Raw genomic sequence first — 24,501 nt, 5'->3', positions numbered from 1 at the left:
CCCAATTTCTGTTCTACAAAAAGATTTTTTCAACACATTTCTAAACATAATAGTTTTAACAAGTCATTTCTAATAACTGATTCCTTGCAAGTCATATCCCAACTGATATGACACAACAGCATATAAGAGCCCATATGTTGTATTTTTGCTCCTTAAGACACCTACGTTGTATTTATCTACATTAAAATGTTAATATATTGTATTTTGAAACTACATAACATCACTGCATTGTACAATGTGGCTTTTTTTTTTTAACAAACATTCCAATGTTGTATTTCAGAGCACAACAAAAGCAGTGCATTGTTTATATAGGCTTCTTCTACATTCAGACACATCCACAGGTTGTGTTTTAAACTGCGTGACAATTAGGAATGAAACAATTATAGATTTTGGATGTACGATTAAATAGTCTGAAGAATAATCATGGTTTTCCGGTTTATCACATCCTATGTAAATTTAAGCTTTATATTAGCTAAGCATTTAAATGAAGTGTTGTTATCATTTGCGTTCATACATACATAATCATTTTAATAATTTGTAATAATTCGTCTAACATATCTTTTGTTTACATTGCACCTGAAAGCCATGCACAAACTCTCACCACTCTCATCGCTCCCGCTTGCGTGCAAAAAATTGGCATATATTCTTACATGGAAAATAACAAACTTGCGCACGGAAAAGACGTAATATGTGAACGGCCTGCTGCTATAGTTTAATCCAGTGTGCGTGCGTATTAGCCTTGGTATATAAGCTCAGAACGTTAAACTAGCGCACCAGATGGCAATAACTTTGTTTAGTTGCAGCAGTTTTGTTCCATGCAACAGAAACGCGGCGTTGAGAAGCCTTTAAGGTTAAGTAACAATAATGAATTTAAGCAAAGTTAATTGTGAAATCGGCTAATCGTTGCATCACTAATACCGATATCAATGCCTTGTACAAAAGGCCTTTTCTACAAACATATCCAAACGCCACTCTCGCTTAATGTCAGGTGACTCACGCTCTGTGCAGCCTTCAACTACAGCTCGTGCTGTATTGAACAGATGCAGGGGCCAAGTTCGACCCGAGGCCGCCAATTAATAGCGCTGCCTCACATAATATTTTTCAATATACAAGTAAAGCTAGTAACTAGATTAATTAGGTTAATTAGGCAAGTCATTGTATAACGATGGTTTGTTCTGTCGAGACAATTGAAAAAAATATTGCCAAAAGGAGCTAATAATAATGACCTTAAAATGTTTTTTGTTTTTTTAAATAAAACAAATAAAAGTTTCTCCAGAAGAAAATATAGTATAGGAAGTAGGGCTGGCACAATAAATCGTTTTAGCATCGATATCGTAATGTGTTCATTTGCAATAGTCACATCGCACACTTGCGCAATGTTGAGTCTGCATTATAGTTTATCATTTTCAATTTCATTTTTTTAAGGCCTGTAACTATGTGAGGGTTTTAAACGCATATAAGCCTAAGAAATTGTACCGTTTGTAACCTTGACAAATGAATAACAATTGAATTGCTAATAAAACGAAGACTATGCAGTATTATTTTCATTCATTCATTCATTCATTTTCTTTTCGGCTAAGTCCTATTATTAATCTGTGGTCGCCACAGCGGAATGAACCGCCAACCTATCCAGCAAATGTTTTACTCAGCGGATGCCCTTCCAGCGGCAAACCATCACTGGGAAACATCCATACACCTCTCATTCACACGCATACACTATGAAAAATTTCGCTTACCCAATTTACCTCTAGCGCATATCTTTGGACTTGTGGGGGAATCCGGAGCACTCGGAGGAAACTCACACCAACATGAGGAGAACATGCAAACTCCACACAGAAATGCCAACTGACCCAGCTAAGGCTGGAACCAGCGACCTTCTTGCTGTGAAGCGATTGTGTTACCCACTGCGCCACCATGACACCCGCAGTATTATTTACATTTGATTATTTCGATTACTGTTCAACTGAATACAGCTTGACTCATCGAAAAAAAAAAACAATCAAACACTGTTTATTTAATTGGTATCTTTTACTTTATTGAATTTATCTACGCTTGTAGATTGTTTCTTATATTTTATGCATATATACTACTCTGCAGAATCATCCCAATCCATCTAAAGTGATAATTCTTTCCAAATAGTTATTCAACTCATTTAGTGAAATTGTGTTCATATCGCAATACATATGGCACAATAAACACATATCGCAATGTTAGATTTTTCCAATATCGTGCAGCCCTAACAGGAAGCACTGTAAAAAAAATCCCTGCTCTTTTAAACATAATTTGGGAAATATTTGAAAAAGAAAAATATCACCAGAGCTGAGAGAACAAACAGCAAACATCAATTTATTGAGTGTATAATATCTTCCTATTGATCCCCCAGTCTTTCACATTTAATGAAATCCTTCAAGCACATTCTTCACAGCATTTTGATCTTCAGTTTACCTTCCAAATCTAATAGCCAGTGTTCCTCCAACAGATGCTCCTACAAGCCCACCGAGAGTGAAGATGGAGACAATGATGGACCAGAGGAGAGTCAGCATGTCGCTGGAGATTTCAGTGCTGTAGCGCTCCGTCCAGGTCTGATTAATGAAGTTCTGTACGGCCTGAAAGAAACAAACACACACACACACCACACACACACACACACACACACACCACACACAGACACACGAGAGATGAATAAACACTGACACACTTTAAAAACAGCACTATAGCTAAAACCATGAATATAAAAGTATAAAGCGTATGCGTTAGCTGAAATGAAATAATTTCCTGAAATAAGAGGTCAATAAAATGTTATTTGGCTAGTCGTCAAAGAAAGACTTTTCATTTTCATTTTGTTAATGTTGGTCTGAAATGAATAAAACATATTAAAAATATATAAAAAGACATATTAAAAAAATTATTAATTAATTATTATTATTATTATTATTATTATTATTATTAATATATTGCTGTTGTTGTTATTGTTATTATTAAGTATTAATTGATTATTCATAATTATAAAGATACTATTATTAACAATAACTAACCTAATTAATTTAATTTATTTAATAATGATTTTTAAAATTATTAATTATTAATTTATTTAATTATATATTATACATTTATTATATTATTATGATTAAGTATTAATGAATTATTAACTTATTTGTTTATTTATTTAATATTGAATGATTTTATTAAATTAATCAATTACAATTTATATTACAGTTTAAGAGTTGGTAATAGTAGTACTGTAATAATAATAGTAGTAGTATCTGAATAAAACTTAAATAAATATTAAAAGTCTTAAAAGTTTCCTTTCATGTCTTAAATGTCCATTAGGGTAAATATAATACTTAAATTACATCTATTTTAACGTGCAATGTAATTTATTAATTGTAATAAATATTACTGGGTTACTGCACAAATCATATTTTTGTAATATGAAACATTATCAACATTATATGTAATATTAAATATTGAGTGAAAACTTTTTTAACTTTATAAAAGTCATAAAACGCTGTTTGTTGTTGGACAATGGATTTTCCTACCACTGCTATTCTGATGATACCCAGCTATACCTCTCTTTTCACCATATGATCCCTCGGTTCCAGTTCGCATTTCAGCCTGCCTGTCAGACATTTCACACTGGATGAAAGATCATCATCTTCAGCTTAACCTCACGAAAACGGAAATGCTTGAATTTTCTGCCAACCCGACTCTTCACCATAACTTTTCAATCCAGATGGATGGAGCAACCATCATTGCATCCAAATGTAAAAAAGCCTTGGAGTAACATTGATGACCAACTAAACTTCTCTGACCACATTTCTAGAACTGCTCGATCTTGCAGATTCGCACTCTATAACATCAAAAAGGTCCGACCATTCATATCTGAACATGCAGCTCAACTCATTGTTCAAGCTCTTCTTCTCTCCAAACTGGATTATTGCAACTCTCTACTAGCTGGGCTTCCAGCTAATTCTATCAAACCTCTTCAGCTGCTTCAGAACGCAGCAGCACGAGTGGTCTTTGATGAACCCAAAAGAGCACATGTCACTCCACTACTCACCCGTTTGCGCTGGCTGCCAGTTTGCTGCTCGCATCAAATTCAAAGCTCTGATGTTGCTTACAAAGTGACCTCTGGCTTTGCTCCTTCGTAATCTGCTCTCACTTCTGCAGATTTATGTGCCCTCCAGAAACTTGCGTTCTGTGAATGAACATCGCCTCGTGTTCCATCCCGAAGAGGGAAGAAATCACTTTCCCGAACTCTCACATTCAATCTGCCCAGTTGGTGGAATGAACTCCCTAACTACACCAGAATGGCAGGGTCACTTGCTGTCTTCAAGAAACGACTAAAACTCAACTGTTTAGTCTCCACTTTCCTTCCTAATCTGTAACTGCCTCTCTGGCTAAACCACTAACTGTACTCTCTCTCTCAAAAAAAAAAAAAAACATTACTAATGCTTTGCTTCTTAGACTTTACACACCTGAAACTTGTCTATAGCGCTTGTTCACTGCTGCTCTTATAGTTGTGTAAATTGCTTCCTTGTCCTCATTTGTAAGTCGCTTTGATAAAACTGTCTGCTAAATGACTAAATGTAAAATGTAAAAATGTTTAAATAAGCAAATATTATTGGAGTATTTTATTTACAGTTTAGAGTCATATGCAGGGTGATTCGAAAAGAAAACCACAACTTTGTAAATTGAGAAGTCTGCGAAGAAGAAAAGGCGAGCTAAGCTCTTTCTGTCGTCGATTTAAGAAAGCTCTGAAGTTTCATTTGATTGCTCAACTAAAAGAAGGAATAACTGCAGCTATCCAGCTCCCGAGATGCTACAGAGAGTGTGAAACAAGTTTCAAGTATCGGGCTGATGTCACTTGAGTGCCTGGAGGGGGTAATATTGAACATCTGAAATTGTTTTCCGCTGAAAAAAACTTTAAGTACTCTTCGCATTGATTAATTACCCAATGGTCCATCGTGTTGATTTGTTTAAATACAGATTTTAAAGTTGTGGTGTTATTTTTGAATCACCCTGTATAATTCCGCTGCTCTGCACAAGACGTTTGGCCAGCGGAGAAATTAAAATGATCGTGCCCAAACTGAGTCTTGTTTCTCTCAAGGTTTTTTTTCTTCACTTTCGCCAATTAGTGAAGTTTTTTTTCCCTCTCCGCTGTCGCCACTGGCTTGCATGGTTCGGGATCTGTAGAGCTGCGCATCGTTGGAATTGATTGCTCTTCAGTGTTTGGACTCTCAGTGGTGATTATTAAACCACACTGAACTGAGCTAAACTGAACTGGAAACTTAAACACTACAAAACTGAACTACACTGTTCCTATTTACTGTGACCTTTTATGTGAAGCTGCTTTGAACACAATCTACATTGTATAAGCGCTATACAAATAAAGGTGAATTGAATTGAATTGAATTCATATGTCACCATAATTATTTTGTCAAATAATTTGCAGATTTAATAGAGAAAAATATTTTTCCACCTATTTTCAAAGTGGATTATATCTTACATTGACATGTCTAACATCTTACATGTCTATAAAAAAGTCAATTACTAACCTAGAGTAAAGAACAACGTTAGGAAACACTGAAAAATGACCCTTGGTTAACAATTAAAAAGTGTAAAAAGCCCAAATGTGCTTCATGCTGTCCACATTTTTACCCAAAAACTTGTGGCCAGAGACCAAAATCCACATTCACAATGATATATTAACTGATTTATGTCACATTTATTCTGATGAGCTGCAAAAACCAACTCAAACAAGACAGTATAGCACACACACACATACAGTGTACTAAACTGAACTCCTCTCCATGTCACTGTATGATGTATACTGTAGAAATATGGAATGCACAATAATCACAACAATTTATTACCTTGTAGGTGCATTTATTATGGATATATTGTAGCCATATTGAAAATGTTCCACCAATGCCAGCCGCCCAAACAGCCAGAAGAAGAGACTTACTGGGAACCTGTGGTGAAAAGACGTACAAGGAAAAAAACATGCATTTTTGCATACATTATCAAAAGCTGCACCAGATTAAACTAATGTGATTATTATAAATACGCTGTAAAAAAAGTCATGACAACAAATTATTCGTCACTTTAACTTATTTTATCGTTAATCAGGTTTAAACTAAATATTTTAAGTTATATAGGGGTTTTCTCTTAGATTTTTTAGTCAGTTTGATGTAAATTGAGATGACTAGAAAGTTTGATTCAACTAAAAAATTAAGGCAACAAGATTTTTTTACAGTGTACATAGAATGAATAATATTCATTCATTCATTTTTCCTTCACGCTTAGTCCCTTTATTCATCAGTGATCTCCACAGCGGAATGAACCGCCAACGTATCCATCCAGCATATACTTTACACAGGCAGATGCTCTGTATTGGGAAACATCCAAACACAGTCATACACTACGGCCAATTTAGTTTTATTATCTATAGCGCATGTATTTGGACTGGGGAAACCGGAGCACCCCGAAGAAATCCACGCCAACACAGGGAGAACATGCAAACTCCACAACGATATGGCCAACTGACCCTGCCGGGGCTCAAACCAGCGACCTTCTTGCTGTGAGGCGACAGTGCTAACCACTGAGCCACCATGTCGCCTGAAGGATAATATATGCAAGTAAATTAAAATATTATGAAATACTTTGTTATGATAAAAATCTCAAAATAAGAGTAAATAATGTTCCTTTGTCGTACATTTGTTAACAGCATATTAATTCAAATATATGTATAAGCTATTTAAGTCATTAACGTATTAAGCTTGCTGACAAATGGGTCAAATGTTGTGGTTTGAATGATATGGGAAAAGTATTAGTGATTATTTTGGGTGCTGCACTGTTATTATTAAATACAGCTTAATCAAATGATTGTTGTTCGTTATATTAAATAGATTTAGGTATATAAACTATTGTTACACTGAAAATGTATGATGGTTATTATTTGTTGCTAATAATATTAATAATAATAATGGCAGCATGGTGGCTCAGTGGATAGCACAATCGCCTCACAGCAAGAAGGTTGCTGGTTCGAGCCCTGGCTGGGTCAGTTGGCATTTCCCGGGGGTGGAGCTTGCATGTTTCCCTGTGTTTGCGTGGGTTTCTTCGGGTGCTCAGTTTCCCCACAGTGCAAAGACATGCGCTATAGGTGAATTGGGTAAGCTAAATTGTCCGTAGTGTATGTATGTGAATGAGTGGTATGGATGTTTCCCAGTGATGGGTTGCAGCTGGAAGGGCATCCGCTGCGTAAAACATATGCTGGATAAGTTGGCAGTTCATTCCGCAGTGGTGACCCCAGATGAATAAAGGGACTAAAAGCCATGACAACACATTTTATGTTACTTTAACTTATCCTAATAAGTTAATCAGGTTTCAACTAAAGGTTTTTTAGTTATACAAAATTTGATATAATTTAGTGATTTATTTAAGTTGAGATGACTAAAAGTTAATTTGATTCAACTAAAAAAAACACAGCAAGATTTATTTAACAGTGAAATCTCATTGTAATGAATGAAAAGATATTAATGCTGCATTACCCTTTATGGGTATGAAATATGCATGCCACAAATATACTATAAATTGTTAATTTATAGTTTTTTTGCATTTATTTATGGTTATAAATTGCATCATGGGCCCTTTATTTCTTCTTTTTCAATTTTAAATGTTGAAAATTCAACTCTGCACTTTAACAAAGTGACTTTTATTGATGTTTTAGTCGTTTTAAACAATAAATTGTATAAGAAATAATATTAAGAATGAATTCAGTTCTTAAAATAACAGATAGTGTCATCAGTTAAATACCAGGTTAATTTACAACAAAAAACCCAGACAATATACCACTTCAAACTATAAAAAGGTCATAAAAGTTTTTTTAACTTTTCAACACTAAATTGTTTAAGGAAACATCAATGTCAAAAGCATAAATAAATGAATAAAAAATATCACAGAATCACAAAATACGAAGATAAAAAAGTTAATTTAAAGACTTTTTTAGAGTGATCCCTGCTGAAAATCCAGCTTAAACCAGCCTAGACTGGTTGGCTGGTTTAAGCTGGTTGACCAGCCTGGTTTTAGAGGGGTTTTGGCCATTTCCAGGCTGGTTTCCAGCCATTTCCAGCCTTATCTTAGCTGGTCAGGCTGGAAAATGACCAGCTAAAACCAGCCTGACCAACCTGGTTTGAGCTGGACATAACTGGTTTTGGCTGGGCTCCCAGCCTGGCTAGGCTGGTCAAGCTGGTTTTAGCTAGTCATCACCCAGCCTGACCAGCTAAGACCAGGCTGGAAATGGTCAAAACCCCTCTAAAACCAGGCTGGTCGACCAGCTAAAACCAGCCAACCAGCCTAGACTGGTTTAAGCTGGATTTTTCAGCAGGGATGCAAGAATATTACAGTACAAGAACTTGCACAATGTCCCATCCATCAAAGTTCATTATTAACTACTGCTGAATAATAAACCAACACCAACTCAAATATTAACAAACAACTTCATAACCACATTATTATCTTTTATTTCAATCATACCTTAATCTGTTGAACAGGTTCTTTGAAGTCTCTAAGTAAAGGCTCATACTCCTTAAGCTCTCCGTTTTCTTTGCCCATTTTTCCAGCTCGTCCTTTAAAAAGCTTTAACATTTGACTTAATAATCCAAACGTCTCTTAATCTTGCCTTCAGTCTCTGAAATGTGAACTCATCCTCAGACAGGGCTGCTTTTTAGAGCTCCGGACAAGGTGCATAACAGATATATCAGCAGAAACACAATCGCGCTGTTGTTCAGAGCATGGAGAGCGAAAAAACTGAGTTAATTCAGGGTGAAATTCCCTTCAGAGCAGCTCTGGAGGATGCCTTTGGGATATGTTTGTCATTTAAGTTTTAACACAAGCATGTCAATTGCTTTTCCACGCTCGGTCTTGTGGGTAATACAGAATGACTTGAATGCAGATTCAACAAAATTAACGGCTGCTTACCTTTTTTGCTAATGTTGTGGGCTGCACTTCCGGGCCACTGATCGTCATTTCATTCATTTTTGAGCGAAATACTAATTTTATTTTGTAGATAAAGACTGGCGATTATTCCTTCATGGTTTCTAAGTCTCACTGCAAAGATTAACTTTGCCGGGGCGGTGGGTTTGTGTTCAGTCATCATTAGTGTAATCATAAGCTTCAGTTTCACCATCACGAATACTTGAGGCGCGCCATTTTTACAGTTCTGCGTGTGAGATGTAGTGATTATAGTTGATTATAATGATGCTGGTTTGGCTCTGGAGACATTTATTTGACTATATCAAGCATTGTGTTGGTTGGCCTTTGATCACAAAGAGCACATTGTTGTTGTTTCAGTCAAGTGACCCGCAGAGCCCTTAAGCCTCTTTTAGTTTCATTCAACACTCCAGAAGTTTATAAGTCTCCGGTTAAATAGTGGTGTCATCGTTTTATTCAGATTTTATTGGTGATTTATTAAAGTTGTGGTTTGTATTTCATGTTAAAGCACAGCGGTGGTGTATGGCTTGTGTTACAAACAGTTGAAGCTGAGAAAATGTCTTTTGTTTCATTTAAAGTGATGTTTAAAGGGAATTTTCATAGTATTTCCTATAATATTTTTTCTTCTTCTGGATTTCTTTTAGTTTGGCTGGAATTGAAGCGGTTTAAAGAAATTTAAAACAATTTTAACATCAATTATTAGCTCTTACTATTTTTGGTGACAGAACAATCCGTGTTGTCCAACGACTTGCCTAATTACCCTAATTGCCTAGTTAATAGTTAGTTGCCCAGTATTTCCTATAATATTTTTTTCTTCTGGAGAAAGTCTTGTTCTTTTTTTAGTTTGGCTGGTTTAACATCAATGTTATTAGCTCTTTTAGGATTTTTAAAAAAATGACTTGCCTCATCACCCTAACTTGCTTAGTTAACATAATCTAGTTAAGCCTTTAAATTACACTTTAAGCTGAATATCTTGCAAAATAACTAGTAGAATAGTACTGTCATCATGGTGAAGATGAGAGAATAGTTATTAGAAATTAGTTATTAAAACTATTTTGTTTAAAACTGTTTTAAAAGACCAATCATTTTGATTTCAGTGTTATCTAAAGAAAGAAAGAGCTTGTTGTGTTGGTCTCATCAAGCTTCAATGTTCTGATCAAACTTCTAATGCTTAACCACTGGCCTAGATTTACACTGCAATGTCATCAGTGAACTAAAGTAATCTGAAAATCACTGAAAATAAATAGTTCTGAAAATAAAATGGTTGAAAATAGTTTAAATACTTCATCGTTCTGCTTAACAAAATGTAGCGCAGTTAATCTTTACTTCTAAAGAATCATGACCCAACTTTATAAGTCTCTGGTTAAATAGCTGTGTCGTTTTATTACTATTTTATTGGTGATTTATTAAAGTTGTGGTTTGTATTTCATGTTTAAGCACAGTGGTGGTGTATGGCTTGTGTTACAAACAGTTGAAGCTGAGAATGAGAATGTCTTTTTTTGTTTAGTTTAAAGTTACCAAAGAAAGGGAATTTCATAGTATTTGCTATAATATTTTTTCTTCTGTATTTCTTTTAGTTTGGCTAGAATTGAAGCGGTTAAAAGAAATTTAAAACAATTTTAACATCAATGTTATTAGCTCTTTTAGTATTTTTACAAAAATTGGCCACAGAACAATCCATTGTTGTACAATAACATGCCTAATTACCCTAACTTGCCTAGTTAATAGTTAGTGCCCAGTATTTCCTGTAATATTTTTCTGCTTCTGGAGAAAGTCTTGTTTCTTTTAGTTTGGCTGGTTTAACATCAATGTTATTAGCTCTTTTAGGATTTTTTAAAAAAATGACTTGCCTAATTACCCTAAGTTGCCTAGTTAACATAATCTAGTTAAGCCTTTAAATTACACTTTAAGCTGAATATCTTGCAAAAAACTAGTAGAATAGTACTGTCATCATGGTGAAGATGAGAGAATAGTTATTAGAAATTAGTTATTAAAACTTTTGTTTAAAACTGTTTTTAAAAGACCAATCATTTTGATTTCAATGTTATCTAAAGAAAGAAAGAGCTTGTTGTGTTGGTCTCATCAAGCTTCAATGTTCTGATCAAACTTCTAATGCTTAACCACTGGCCAGATTTACACTGCAAAGTCACCAGTGAAAGTGATCCTAAGTCATGTTCACATTCACTGATGACTTTGCAGTGTAAATCTAGGCCAGTGGTTAAGCATTAGAAGTTTGATCATTGTTTTTTGAGAGCTTCAGTTCCAGCCAAACTAAAGAAACTTTCTCCAGAAGAAGAAAAAAATATATATTATAGGAAATACTATGAAATTCCCTTTCTTTGGTAAACATCACTTAAGGGCAGATGAAAAGAAAATATCCTAAAAAAAAGATTTAATCAAAATAACCAAAATTAATTTTCTTTTTATTGTTCATTTCAATGCATTTCTATTAATAATAATAATAATAATAATAATAATTAAGAATACACTATATAGCCTATATATAACTTAAAAAATGTAACTAAATAAATGAAAGTGTCTGAAAATAAAATGTTAGAAAATGGTTTAAATAATCCATCATTCTGCTTAACAAATATATTTATGTAAAAATGTAACCAGCACAGTTATTCTTACTTCTAAAGAAGTCATCATGATCCAAATATGCTTAGTGTAGTAAAGTAAAAATAATTACACTGATTAAAAACAATAGTCTAGGCTATATGAAATTAACATCCAAAGAATTAATACAAAATTATTAATTCAAAAAATTAATGTTAACAATGAAGACAAATGCTAAAAAATCTTATATAGAAATGTATCATTATATGAATATATAAAATATATTCTTCATAGTGAATGGTATGCAAATCAGATTATGCCTAATATTAGAAAATTTTATAATTTAATGTCTCTTTTTTCTATAAAGGACAACAGTAATTAGTTTGAAACAACTAATTGATGTAAAAATATTAGTTTTTCATGTAAGATGCAGGCACACTGTTATACATGCAGGAATTATTTATTGTCTTTCATATCAAATTAGTTTTGTTTCCTCTGTATTTAATTATTCGCTGTGTTATACTATTTAAATGAGCAGTTGTATTTATTCTACGGAGGAGATCCATGTGACTGGTGAAGCCCCGCCCACTATGTGTTCACGTGACCTCCCTGCGCCTAGTAACAGCGAAAGCGTCGCTCACGCCATGGGGAGAGAAACTGAATGCCGAGATCCGCTGAAGATTTAGAGTCGAAACGGATCATTATGCGCCATAAACCGTGTGTTCGCCTACTTTCTCGGGGTTTCGACAGCACACACACCCATGCGAGCCGTTCACTATAACGCGGACGCACGGATTGTGATACCCGGCTAAGCGTCTTAAGGCTTGGGACGGTGAGTTTTGTTTTGGTGTCGCGAACTTCAGTGCATTTCAATGCGTGTTTCTCATGTAGTTTTATTGATTAAAAGCGATGCTTCATGTGTGGTACACAGTGCATGCTTTTCTGCTTTAAAAGGATATTTGTCTTTGCATTCAGTGCACCTATGTGCGTGCGTGTGTGTGTACTGGTTTTGGTGGCTTACAAGGACCGAAAATTGCATAGTACATGGGTATGACCTAGTTGTACTCTATTAAGGTTGTTTATATGGACATGCCATGTGTCCTCGTAATTAAAAATGCTAAGAAATCATACTTAATGAAGTATTTTCATATTCAGTGCTTGTCACAGTTCTGGGGTTTATTAGGGTTGAGGTTAGGGATAGGGTAAGGCCATATAATAAACGTTTTTTACTGTATGAAATACATTACAACTATCGAGAGTTCTTGTATACAACCAATGCCAACATGTCTGTGTGTCTCTTTCTCTCTCACTCATTCTCTCTGTGTGTGTGTGTGTGTGTGTGTGTGCGTGTGTGGTGTGTGTGTGTGTGTATAAACTAAATCTATACATAAATGCATTTCCTCTGAGGGTTCAATGTAGAATATATATGTTACTAGCGATATGGTTTGCTCAAATATTGCCATATTGCATCCTACTTGTTACCTAATGCGATGAGGCACTAATGCACTTAATAGGATTCAGGTCGCCCTCCCTGTCTTCCTCTAGTTCTCAGAAACAAGCTGTGGACATGCATAACTAAACCCAATACATAACTGATTACCAGCTTATGCTGCAGACAACATCAGCATCTGTTCTTGGCGGCTAATAGTTCCCTTGTGAGGCTTCCAGAGACTTTGATGATGTCTTCATTATCGGCTTGCGTATTTCTCACAGATGGCGAAAAATAGCTTGCGCTGTGGAGAGATGAGTGAAACCTGCTGATATTTGGGGTGATCAAATGCCCATTTAAGCATGGGGAAGACAGAGCAAGTTCCGGCGACGCTCAGACCTTTATAAGTGAGTAATGATGAGCACTGATGATTTGATGGCGCATTGTGATGAATTTATTTGGTTATGGAGGTTGTGTTGTTGTTATTGGCAGGGCCAAAGAAGGGCAGAGCCTGCACCTGTGCACCAGGTAGTGCAATACGAACCTGCTCACACAGATGCCATCAACTGTGTCGTCAGCCTGACCTCTGACCTCTGCGTGTCAGGAGGTCATGACCAGGTGAGCTGGAGATGCATTGAGGAGGACAAAGGTTTGGAAATCAGAATCAGAAATCTACAAATAATCGACCCTGAAGTAAATTTGAAATTAAACTAACCATGTTAATTTTGTTAGCTCACATTGCTAGTTCTGTGGTGAACAATTCAACTGTGGATGTCGTTAATAAAAAAAATATATATAGTTTGCCCTTCTAACCTTTAATTGAAATCTAAAATGCACTTCCTGTTTGTTTTCAGTTAAATTCTCAGATTAGGTCTGTCTGAGGTATTGGGCGTGGCTACCTAACTTAACCACGCCCCCCTACAACTGTCTGTTTAGACAACGAACTGAAATGGTGAGCAGTAGGTGTCTGATTGGTTGTAATCACTCTTCCCAAACCCCTTTCCTGATATATCTGAATGAAATGCTTACTTTACTACCAATCAGCTCGCAGTAGAAAAAAACAAGCCACGCCCACAGTTTTATCCTTTAATACTCTGTTTTTCTAGGAACTGCATCATGATACAAAAAAATAAATAAATGGTCGCAGCTTCCGATGCGGACTTTAAACCACAAACTAGGGATGTCCCGATCTGATTTTTTTGCCCTCGAGTCTGAGTCATTTGATTTTGAGTATCTACCAATACCGAAACCTGATCCGATACTCTAATAATAAAAAAGAATAAAGAAGAGCGAATAAACAGATCCAGGATGCTCCTTATTTTTAATGAATTCCCCTTATTTTAACAGCCAACAACTCTGTTGATAAAAAGAGCACTTCTGTGAGGTAGCTTGAACAATCAAGTAATAAATAACATCAATTCTTCACTTTTGGACTTTAGTGCAACAGTAAATATAAAAAAATCTAATATAAAACAAATAGCAGCTGAACTTAAATACCCAGCAGGCAATTCCAAGTTTACATATTTCACAGTTTGCTGTGGCATTGTTGTCATCATCAACTTTATAATACCTCCAGACCGCAGACATACTCACGCTTTCTGCTTCAAGCTGCTTCTGTGTTCTACTTTGCCGAAATTAAACCAATAGCGTCTCTGCAACATAAGTGATGTCAAGCCGCATGTGTTTATGCATGGGATGATAACCGTTTTCACTATATATAAACCAGAACCTTTTTTTGCACATGCTTATCTAAAGGGTTAATAGTGCCAACTAATGATCAACAGTAAAAATGACAAGTTTGACCTCTTCCCAACAGAGAAAAGCACCAACAATCAAGAATGCATGATTACGTGCTGTCAAGGCTTTGCAATCAATAAATGTGATTATAATGGAAGTCAATGGGGCAAAAACAGCCTCCAACATAACGAAAGTGTAATTTTAAATACAAAATGGATTAAAAGGAATTGTGCTCTTTTATGCGGTGCACTGTATGTGTATTAATATAATGCATGATAATCAAAAAAAAACATGACATTTATATTATGCAGATTTTCTTTTGAAAAGGCACAAACTTTGTCACATTAACCTAAACTTTTGATGCATGCCTTGATTACCATAAATTAATCAAACTGCATATCGTTATTAGACAGACTAAATTCTAAATCACTCTAAGTCAAGTCCAAAAACACCTTGCCGTGTGATTTTTCAAAGTTTAGCAGTGAATTTATCCCTCAGGCGGTAGACGATAGTGTGAGCTTCGTCAAAGGAGTCAGACAGCGCTGATTGGACTCGACCCCTCCAGCTCATCAGTTTGGGTCTGTCCTTCAGAATGTCCCTCCCGCTGCTCATTGGCTGAAAAACATGGTTAAATAGAGGTTTACAGGCTCATGCATCTTTGAGTTTACTGATGTTTTGCATATCTCAGAACATTCGATGGGGATATTTGTTCTGAGGTTGCTTTATGCAGTGTAAAATGGCCATAAGATGGGTTTCCGTTGCATACAGTAAGATTACATTTAATAAGATGTCAAAGGATAAGGTTTTTAGGATGTTTATTATATGTTAATAAAAAAAACATGATTTTAACTTTTAATAATTATAGGAAATTAATTTGTAATTATTATGCTCATTCGGGACTTGTTTAGTAAGATTTCATTATAATTGCATACTAATATTTACAAGTCTATGTAAATTTTATATGATTTATCTGTAAACAGCATTTTTTTTCTAATTTTCAATCAAAATAACCTTTGCTTCAACAACAGCTGTGCTTTTTTTCCTAATAATGTGCTGTCAGTCACACGAGATCCACCAATAGCAATCCACAACTTCTCTGAATGACACAATCAAGTCCCGCCCTACATTCTTTCCTATTCAAGAAGCCATTTCTTTCAAATATGGGAAAGATCTGTCCAAACAGTAAAAGTATCATACCTGCATGAGTTCACAAATTGCTAGCAAGTCAGCCAGTGAGATGTCATCACCGCACAGGAAGGCCTGTCTCTTCAGAAACATGTTTTCCAGCTTGTCTAGTGTGCCGTTCAGGTCTGATAGGGCCTTTTCCAGCTTTGCAGTGTTTGCCGGCTGTCCTGTCATGAGTGGCAGTAAAACCTGTACGAAAATGCAAAATATTTTCAAGAAACAGTCCCCTCTTTTTTTTTTTTTTTTTTTTTGGAAATAGTCAAATTGTATATCTCCCCTACTGTTAAAGGTTGAGTTTTATCGTTTTTGAATGCATTCAATCAATCATCAGGACTGTCAGGGACACTTTTAGCTTAGCTTAGCATAGATCATTGAATTGGATTAGACCATTAGCATCTCATTCAAAAAAATATTAGAGATATTACAGGCTCCTCAAAACAGGAGCTTGACATCAGCTTGAAACTATGTAACATTGTTGCGTAATCATGCGGTGTCATGATACGACAGCAACGTCCTTTGATTATTACACCGCGATTTTTACATGTCTTAGTGCACAATATATTATATACTGCAGAAGAGTCGAGCTTCAAATGTGAAAATTATCGAACGTTTTTTCAATCTTTTTGAGCGAGATGCTAACGGTCTAATCCGATTCAATGATCTATGCTAAGCTAAGCTAAAAGTGCTCAAGCTAGACCCGGAGATCATCTGAATGGGAAAAAAATAGTAAAACTCAACTGTTTAGCTGAAAGGATACTTGTAAAATTTGCCTATTTCTAACAAAAAACTAAGAAAAAATAGCATGTTGTACCAAAAAAAAAAATGTTTTGAATGTCACTTTAACCAATCGCATATTTAAACCATACTGTACCTCTTGACAGAAGACTGTGGCAGCATGCATTCGTGTGTTCATATGATGCAGGCTGTGTATTCATCAACTCGTGCTCTTTTCTCTGGCAGTTTGGGGTACCAGTGATCGGGCACTTTGTAGGTTGTTGCCAAGATACTTCAAAATTGCATCACTGTGCCAGAGGATTTATTAATATAACGAAAGGTTAGAGTAAAATAAAGATTTGCTGTTGATTTACTCATCCTCACGCTAGTCAACAGGTGAAAATAATAAAAAAAAAATAGACTGAAAGAAAGAATGTGTGTTTATGGCTAAAAATGTGGTCACTTGTGATTCATAAACTGCAAGTTACTAGAAACAATTCTTGAATCCAAAAGTTATTAAATGCCTTATTTTAAAATTTTTAAATATAACTAAATAGATTAAATAAATACATGACAGGGAATAATAGCTTTTACAACTGTCAATGGACAATTTCACAAAAAAAACACTTATGAAAGCCTGATGTCAATTATTTTGCCTTTAAAATGATAATAAAGTAAGTTGGTTATTTGGTTAGATATTAACGAAGTACTAATCGATTTTTGCAGTAATAACTAATTTATTTTCAGAAAATCTGACAATATTTGTAGCACAGAATTTTTTAGGCATACCCAAACTCTCTTTTCTGGCTATAATTATTAATATACTATGTTAATTATATAATTATTAATAATAATGTTATAATTATGTGTGTGTATCAATATCAGAATGTTTGCATGTGTATGATTAGAAATGTGTATGTATTTTATTTAGATTTTTTTTCATGTGACACTGCACAGAACCAATATTGCACTAATCATTGACTTGGAGTTTTCATTTTGTTAAGCCTCTATATGGACCACGTTTTCAGATAATACTAGTGAAGAAATGTTCTAGTGAAGAAGTCCCTACATCTTGAATGGCCTGAGGGTGAGTAAATGAACAGTAGTTTCATTTTTGGATGAACCATCTCTTTAATAATGATAATAAAATTTTTTAAAGAAACTTTTTACATTTTTAAGACGTCCAAATGCAAAGGTTTACAAGTCTCTCATTCCATACCTTTCAGTAAGAACAAACCCATTGTCCTCCAGCACTGGCACCTTTTGCATAGGGTTGAGTTTGGTGAACTCGGGTGTTTTCTGCTCCCCTACAGGTAAAGTTCATTGAGGTAAAATTGGTTTATATTCTCACATTCAGACTTTCTCTGTAATATAACTTCAGAAAAGAGCAATTCCATGCAAATGTCAAATTTGCCATTAAAAAAATTAAGTTTTCACCAAATAGCACAACCCTTTCTAGGTTTTTTGTGTAGGGTTGTACTTTAAAAATACTCTCTGTGTATTTTGTAAATGTAAATGTCTGTGTCAATGTTTTTAAACAACTATATTTGATTTACCAAAGTCACACAAGTGGCAATTTCACATCTGTCACATCCATAAAGGAGAGACGTCACATCCATAACACAAGCTATTTGCTCATAAATGCAAACATGTCAAATAAAATAAAACCAATCATGTTTTTTCTATAGAGAGCCAACTCTTATTTTTTGTTTAGCATTGTTTCTTTGGGTTGTGCAGTTTAATTCACAGAATTTCTACAAAGCATGTTGTATACTGTAAACTCGCAGACTTTTTTTGGTCACATCCATAACGTATGTTTATTTCCCTCCTTTAACATATTAAAAAGGTTTACAGATTGATATTTTTCTGATCCCATAACTCTGTAACTCTTAGTTGTTTTGGAAAATATAAACAGAAGTTTCAATATTATGTTAACAACACATTTTATGTCCATTTATGTTTAGGATATTACTGCAAATGTCACATTCATAATGCCGCAATTGCTCAAAAGTATTATTTGTTAATAGTGAAATCATATCAGCGGCCAACGGCAATCCAAAGTACAACATTGTGCACAGTCAAATAAACAGTACTAATGTAGTTTTCATGTACTTGAATGTAATGTCACACCGAATATTCAAAATAGCATGGTAAACAATATAGAGAGCGTGTCACTGAATCAGTGAGGGAATATACAACCAACTTTACCTCGATATAAAGTTCAAGTGCATTAAAGCTTACAGTATGTGAAAAAAATATTATAGTACTACATAGTACATAATATAATTTTTTGATCCATACTATAGTAAATACTTGAATTAATCAGTTGTGATTTATATCGTTGCTATACAACTACAGCAATATAAACAACTTACCCAACACTGTCCTATATGCTTTTTACAAATATACACTACCTGACAAAATTCTTATCACCTATCCAAGTTTAAGGAACAACAAATAATAACTTGACTTCTAGTTGATCATTTGGTATCAGAAGTGGCAGAAAGGCAAAGGCCTCTAGATTACGCTTATTTTATCAAAATGAAATATGATCATGTCTTGATTTTTAAATATTTAATTAGGACAGTAAGGTCTGACTTGAACAAAAGTCTTGTCATTTAACAGAAATAATGTACAGAATAGAATATAAAGTCATACTGCAGTGGAAAAAGAATGTATATTGTGTATGACTCCCATGAGCTTGGAGGACTGCATCCATACATCTCTGCAATGACTCAAAAAGCATATTTATAAAGTCATTTGGAATGACAAAGAAAGCGTTCTTGCAGGACTCCCAGAGTTCATCAAGATTCTTTGGATTCATCTTCAATGCCTCCTCCTTCATCTTACCCCAGACTTGCTCAATAATGTTCATGTCTGGTGACTGGGCTGGCCAATCTTGGAGCACCGTGACCTTCTTTGCTTTTAGGAACTTTGATGTGGAGGCTGAAGTATGAGAAGGAGCGCTATCCTGCTGAGAATTTGCCCTCTCCTGTGGTTTGTAATTGTAATGGGCAGCACAAATGTCTTGATACCTCAGGCTGTTTGATGTTGCCATCCACTCTGCAGATCTCTCACACGGCCCCATACTGAATGTAACCCCAAACCATGATTTTTTCTTCACCAAACTTGACTGATTTTTTGTAAGAATCTTGGATCCATGATGGTTCCAATAGGTCTTCTGCAGTATTTGTGATTATTGGGATGCAGTTCAACAGACGATCATCAGAAAAATCGACCGTCTGCCACTTTTACAACGATCAACTAGAAGTCAAGCTATTATATTATCTTACAACTGGGCTCGATGACAAGACTTGTGTCAGGCAGTGTAAAATACAATACACCATTGTAGCAAAACTAAAGTACATTAAAAGTATTTAAGTTTATCAGTTCATTATATTTGTTAACAAAGAGCAGTAAATATTAATATAAACAGTTTAATACACTTACTGTAGTGTGCTTCAAATACGGTGTAGTTAATTATTAAGTTATCAGTTTTTCATGTGGAGTTGTGAGGTAAATGCAGAATAACGTTTAATAAACGAAATTAACAATACATACATACAAATTTCTAGAAATCATAGATGAACCACGTTCAGTCTGCAGGATAACCTTTGCAACCGACTTGGATTTAAGCCATAGGGACCATAAGGACTTTACCAACGCATTACTGAACGATACGTTAACAAAGTAAGCTCACCTTTTCTTATCGCAATTTGTTCCACCGTGTGTGGTATTTTATTATGTTTTAGGAATATTAGCACAGCTCTGCATGGCTGTGACATGAGATCCAAATACGCTTTTACTGCCTGTCTGCCGGTCATAGTGAAGTGTGTCCCGTACTGTAGAGAGAAACAACATGTATTCCTGCTCGTCCAGCGTCACTGTCCATAGTCCAATCACAAGCGTCTTCCTGAAGTACCTCACAAATGCTCTAAACGCGTTAAACTGAGTCTTATTTAAGGCATTTGTACACTAAATAGTATGTTAATATTAATATAATAATTTCCGATAAATTTATAAACGAAGAACAAATGGAAATGTGCCCTAAAGTGATATATCACACAGTCTGAAATGAAGTCAGAAACCACAGCGATTGGTCGATCCTTAGCAGCGTTGAGAAAAGTAACAGATACCACGTGACTACACGGGTAAACGTTTCATTGTCGAGTTATGTAAAAATAGCTTTTTGCATATTGCAAATGGTTAATAGATCGTTTTCGTCTTAATAATGAGAATAAATTTGTGTTTATTAAATTGAATACTACTTAGACTAATCCCAACTGATTTGTGAAAAGCTGAAACACGTTATGTAACTTTCTATTGACAATTGCATAAATGTATTATAAATTCAATGTTTGTAAAATTTCTGTAAACATTTTAGTCACTAAAACATCCTTGATTGTAAAATAGACATTCATTGTAAAACATATTGTTAATTGTCAGTTTTCAATCATTTTTGTTGACATTGTATAGGCGAATTACCCGGTTTGTAAACATTCATAATGCGCGCGCATCGAGGTTGCAGAAAAAACTGGGAGCGCTAGCATTTACAGGGAGGGAATGACATCTGATGCGGGACAGAGTTTGTTGTTGTGTATTAGAGATAAGTTATATTGATTACACATATTATTTACATAATTCTTTTAGTGTATTATAACAGCTTGTCGTCTGACAGGTCCATTTGCGATAGCACCCTCCCAAGCGCGTCCAGCACTTGGAACTCCAAGTGATTTTACAAGAGAGTTAAAGGCCTACAAGTCTTTAGATGCCTAAAATGTTGTTCTGTGTGTCATGTGCAAGAAATAATGCTCCATGATTACCAGATTCAAAACTTTGTAGTGCTAAAACCGAGGTTCTGCCTAGCCAAAGACAAAGAAAGAAGACTGAACTGTACAAGGCCTGGGTAGTCATCAAAAAGCAAATAGACTGCATTCTGACAGTGAACTGCACCTGTTCGGGAGGGTAGATGAACTTATTCTTTTACATTTCATTCTAAGCATTCAGTGTCAGCAGTTTAATTCACCATATTTAACTGTTTTTGCTGAAATCATTGCTGCAATCAAAAACAAGTAATGTGTATGATTAAGCATAGCGTGAACTTACCTGATATAAAATGAGAACTGCAGAGACAGCATTTTTAATTAGGTCCTCAATCCATTCTGCTCTTCTGATGGCTGTTAGCCAAAGACATCTGTGGTTGGCATTAAAAGCAGTGTGGTGTACTGTTTGGATTTTTGCATCCTACCGCACAACACAACATGTTTGCTATTGTAACCGGTCTTTTTTTTTGCAACCGGTATGCATGGTTGAACCCGTGTGACATCATGTGTGGCGTAGTTGGTAATTCATCTATAGCACAGGGGTTCCAAAACTTTTCAGCCCACGACCCCCAAAATAACAATGCCAGTGACTCACGACCCCCAAAATCCACTGAGGTGGTTATAAATATATAAACCTTGCACACACACCAATAGGCCCAAGGCTAGTCATCGTTTAATTTTGGAGAACGCCACTCGGAGACCATCCTCCATGTTCAGTTGTGGCCTGTATTTATTTTTAATGTATGTGAGTGCCATAAAGGTGACAGAAAGTTTAACTTGGTTCCATAAAATCAATGTGCTGCATCTGACACTATTGTTCTGTCTTTAATATAACGTAATCACCACAGGGGTTGCTAAAATTGAAAAGGCTGATGATAGAAATATGGTAATTCTAACAGTTTAATAAAACTAAACTATTAGTACCCACCCACCACCCCTTATTGTCCCATTGAGAAAAAATATTGTAAAGCAGCTTATAGTAAAGATGGTGGTGGTTTTTGAACCTTATTGCAGTAAAGTACTTGAATTGATCTGTTGTGATGTCTATAGTTTTTATGGAAACACAACTATCGTAATATAAAAACATTACCCTATATTGTAGTCTACAACTTATCTTACAATACTCCACAGTTTACTGTAGCAAAACCTAAAGTATGTGCCTGTGAAGAGATGATGCCAATAGAGGACTTTTTAGAGGTATCTATAATCCTGGACCAGGCCATATCCTGACCAGATGGGAAGATATTGTGGTGGTCATGGAGGAGCGGAGAGCATGACAATGATTCCTGAAAGACCCCTGTGACAGACGAGTCCCCACACAATCTACATTGTAAAAGCTCTATAGAAATAAAAATTAACTGAATTGAATGTTACATGGTTTATTACAATTTATCAGTTCAACTATTGTTAATACTACACTGTGCTGGAACATTCAATAACAATGTGTTGTTAATACTATAATAGATACAGTATTTAATACAATTTAGTATAGTAAGATTCAGAAACACTAGTATTTTCTATAAATTTACTGTAGTATTTTAGTAGTGATTTGTTGCTTAAGTAATATATTTGTAATATTTTTAGAATGCTAGTAAGGTAGGGTTGCAGGGTTTACCGGTACTATGGTAGTATCGTGATACTATGGCTCCAAAATACTGGCGGACACACTGTAGTTTGTAAACGTCATTAACGGTCTGTCTACAATACATAATGTTGCATGTGCAAAAGTCGCTAAAATGCTTGCAGGCTTGTGCAACAATAGACCATTTTATTTGAATAGTCTGTGGAGCCCTTTAAGTTGCAAAAGTGGTAGAATTCACGCCATTTATGGTAGCCTGTTGCACGTTTTCTGATGCTTCAGTTCAAATCTGAATCAGTTCATTTCTGTTCCTGTCAAGCACGTCATATTTTTAAATGATAAAATTTTAATTATTTAAATTTATTTTTTTTAGCAGTGGACAATTATGTTGAATGATCATGTTGCCTTAGTTCATCTCCTGGCTGACCAAAAAAATTGACAAATTTGTAATTCATCATCTTCAAAAAAGGTCTCACAGATTTGCCTACTGGCATACTGGACCAGGTGAGAAAGCTCCAAACATTTCGAGTTGCAGCGCTAGCAATACTGGAAATATAAAATGCAGGAAATACCAAAATCGTTACCTGAACTATGGTTTTATTCCGTTTTACTGATGCAAAGAGTCCCTGACCCAGCCACAGTGCATTATCTGCGCCAAGACATTTGCTGATGATAATACTGCGAGGTGTACCCAATACAAATGGCCTACTGTGTGCTTTTATATTTTACATTAGGCTATTATTTGTACATAAACATATCTAGATATCGTAATAAACATACCGTTTGTTTGAAAACAAACTTTTTTGTCATGCAAACTTATTTGAGTGATAATATCATTTAATGTGGAGGGGGGGCCTTACTAGTTTTTACAGGAAAGAAGGGGGTCACAGGCAAAAAAACATTGGGAACCACTGAATTAATGGTATCGCGACAACCCTACTAAAAAGTAAAGAACTTAAAATACCAATTATTATGCAATTTCTTTCCATATTTAGTTAACTTTCATTGTCATTTACATACATTTTTGTTGACAAAAATGAAATTAATTTAAATGTAATTCAGTGATTTTTAGATTGAAATAAATCCTTTATTGTCAATATTAAAATTGTAAGACTGTAAAATAAATTCAAACATGTTTGCAGTGATTTCATGAGACATCAGTTTCCTCATATGGATCCATTTGCATTATTTAAGATTAACAAAAATATGAAATTGGTATCACAGGAGCGATTCTAAATGATACTTTCTGCGTAATACTTTCAGCCATATTAATTGTATAAAACACATTCAAGATACAATTGAAAGTCCCTCCCGTCATGTGACTGTCCTTGATAACAAAAAAGACAGTATTCATGCTGAAGGCACATGATGTAGTGCAGCGTCAGTGTGTGTCAATATCTGTTCACACACAATTATACGGTTGAAGTCAGAATGATTCGCCCTCCTGTGAATTTTTCAGATATTTCCCAAACAGTGTTTAA

The 24,501-nt window shown here is 35.1% G+C and overlaps 1 protein-coding gene, 1 long non-coding RNA gene and 1 pseudogene across 2 annotated transcripts; all 3 read right to left on the bottom strand.

Moving 5' to 3' along the window:
• LOC130228878 (solute carrier family 2, facilitated glucose transporter member 11-like) overlaps positions 1-8,745 on the bottom strand; it is a 30,110-nt pseudogene extending 21,365 nt beyond the window's left edge.
• A 6,326-nt stretch (positions 8,746-15,071) lies between these two features.
• LOC130228415 (glutathione S-transferase theta-3-like) lies at positions 15,072-16,110 on the bottom strand. The gene is made up of 2 exons (XM_056456842.1): positions 15,917-16,110; positions 15,072-15,334 (listed from the first exon to the last, which is right to left on the bottom strand). The coding sequence occupies exons 1-2, from the start codon at positions 16,076-16,078 to the stop codon at positions 15,188-15,190; spliced, it is 309 nt and encodes a 102-aa protein (XP_056312817.1). The 5' UTR covers positions 16,079-16,110; the 3' UTR covers positions 15,072-15,187.
• A 795-nt stretch (positions 16,111-16,905) lies between these two features.
• Positions 16,906-20,514, bottom strand: LOC130228416 (uncharacterized). Its single transcript, XR_008837756.1, has 3 exons — positions 20,319-20,514; positions 17,838-17,925; positions 16,906-16,926 (listed from the first exon to the last, which is right to left on the bottom strand). It is a non-coding gene; the product is annotated as an uncharacterized LOC130228416 (long non-coding RNA).
• Between the last annotated feature and the right edge of the window lie 3,987 nt (positions 20,515-24,501).

This window comes from Danio aesculapii, chromosome 5 (assembly GCF_903798145.1).
Source record: "Danio aesculapii chromosome 5, fDanAes4.1, whole genome shotgun sequence".
In the NCBI taxonomy this organism is placed as follows: domain Eukaryota; kingdom Metazoa; phylum Chordata; class Actinopteri; order Cypriniformes; family Danionidae; genus Danio; species Danio aesculapii.
This window is presented reverse-complemented; position numbering and strand designations above follow the sequence as displayed.

What these genes read in the sequence shown, in the direction of transcription:
- LOC130228415 (XM_056456842.1), bottom strand. Translation starts at nt 16,078, where the DNA reads ATGACAGGACAGCCGGCAAACACTGCAAAGCTGGAAAAGGCCCTATCA. An exon ending in CAATTTGTGAACTCATGCAG is followed by an intron (nt 15,335 to 15,916) that starts GTATGATACTTT and finishes CATGTTTTTCAG; the next exon opens with CCAATGAGCAGCGGGAGGGA.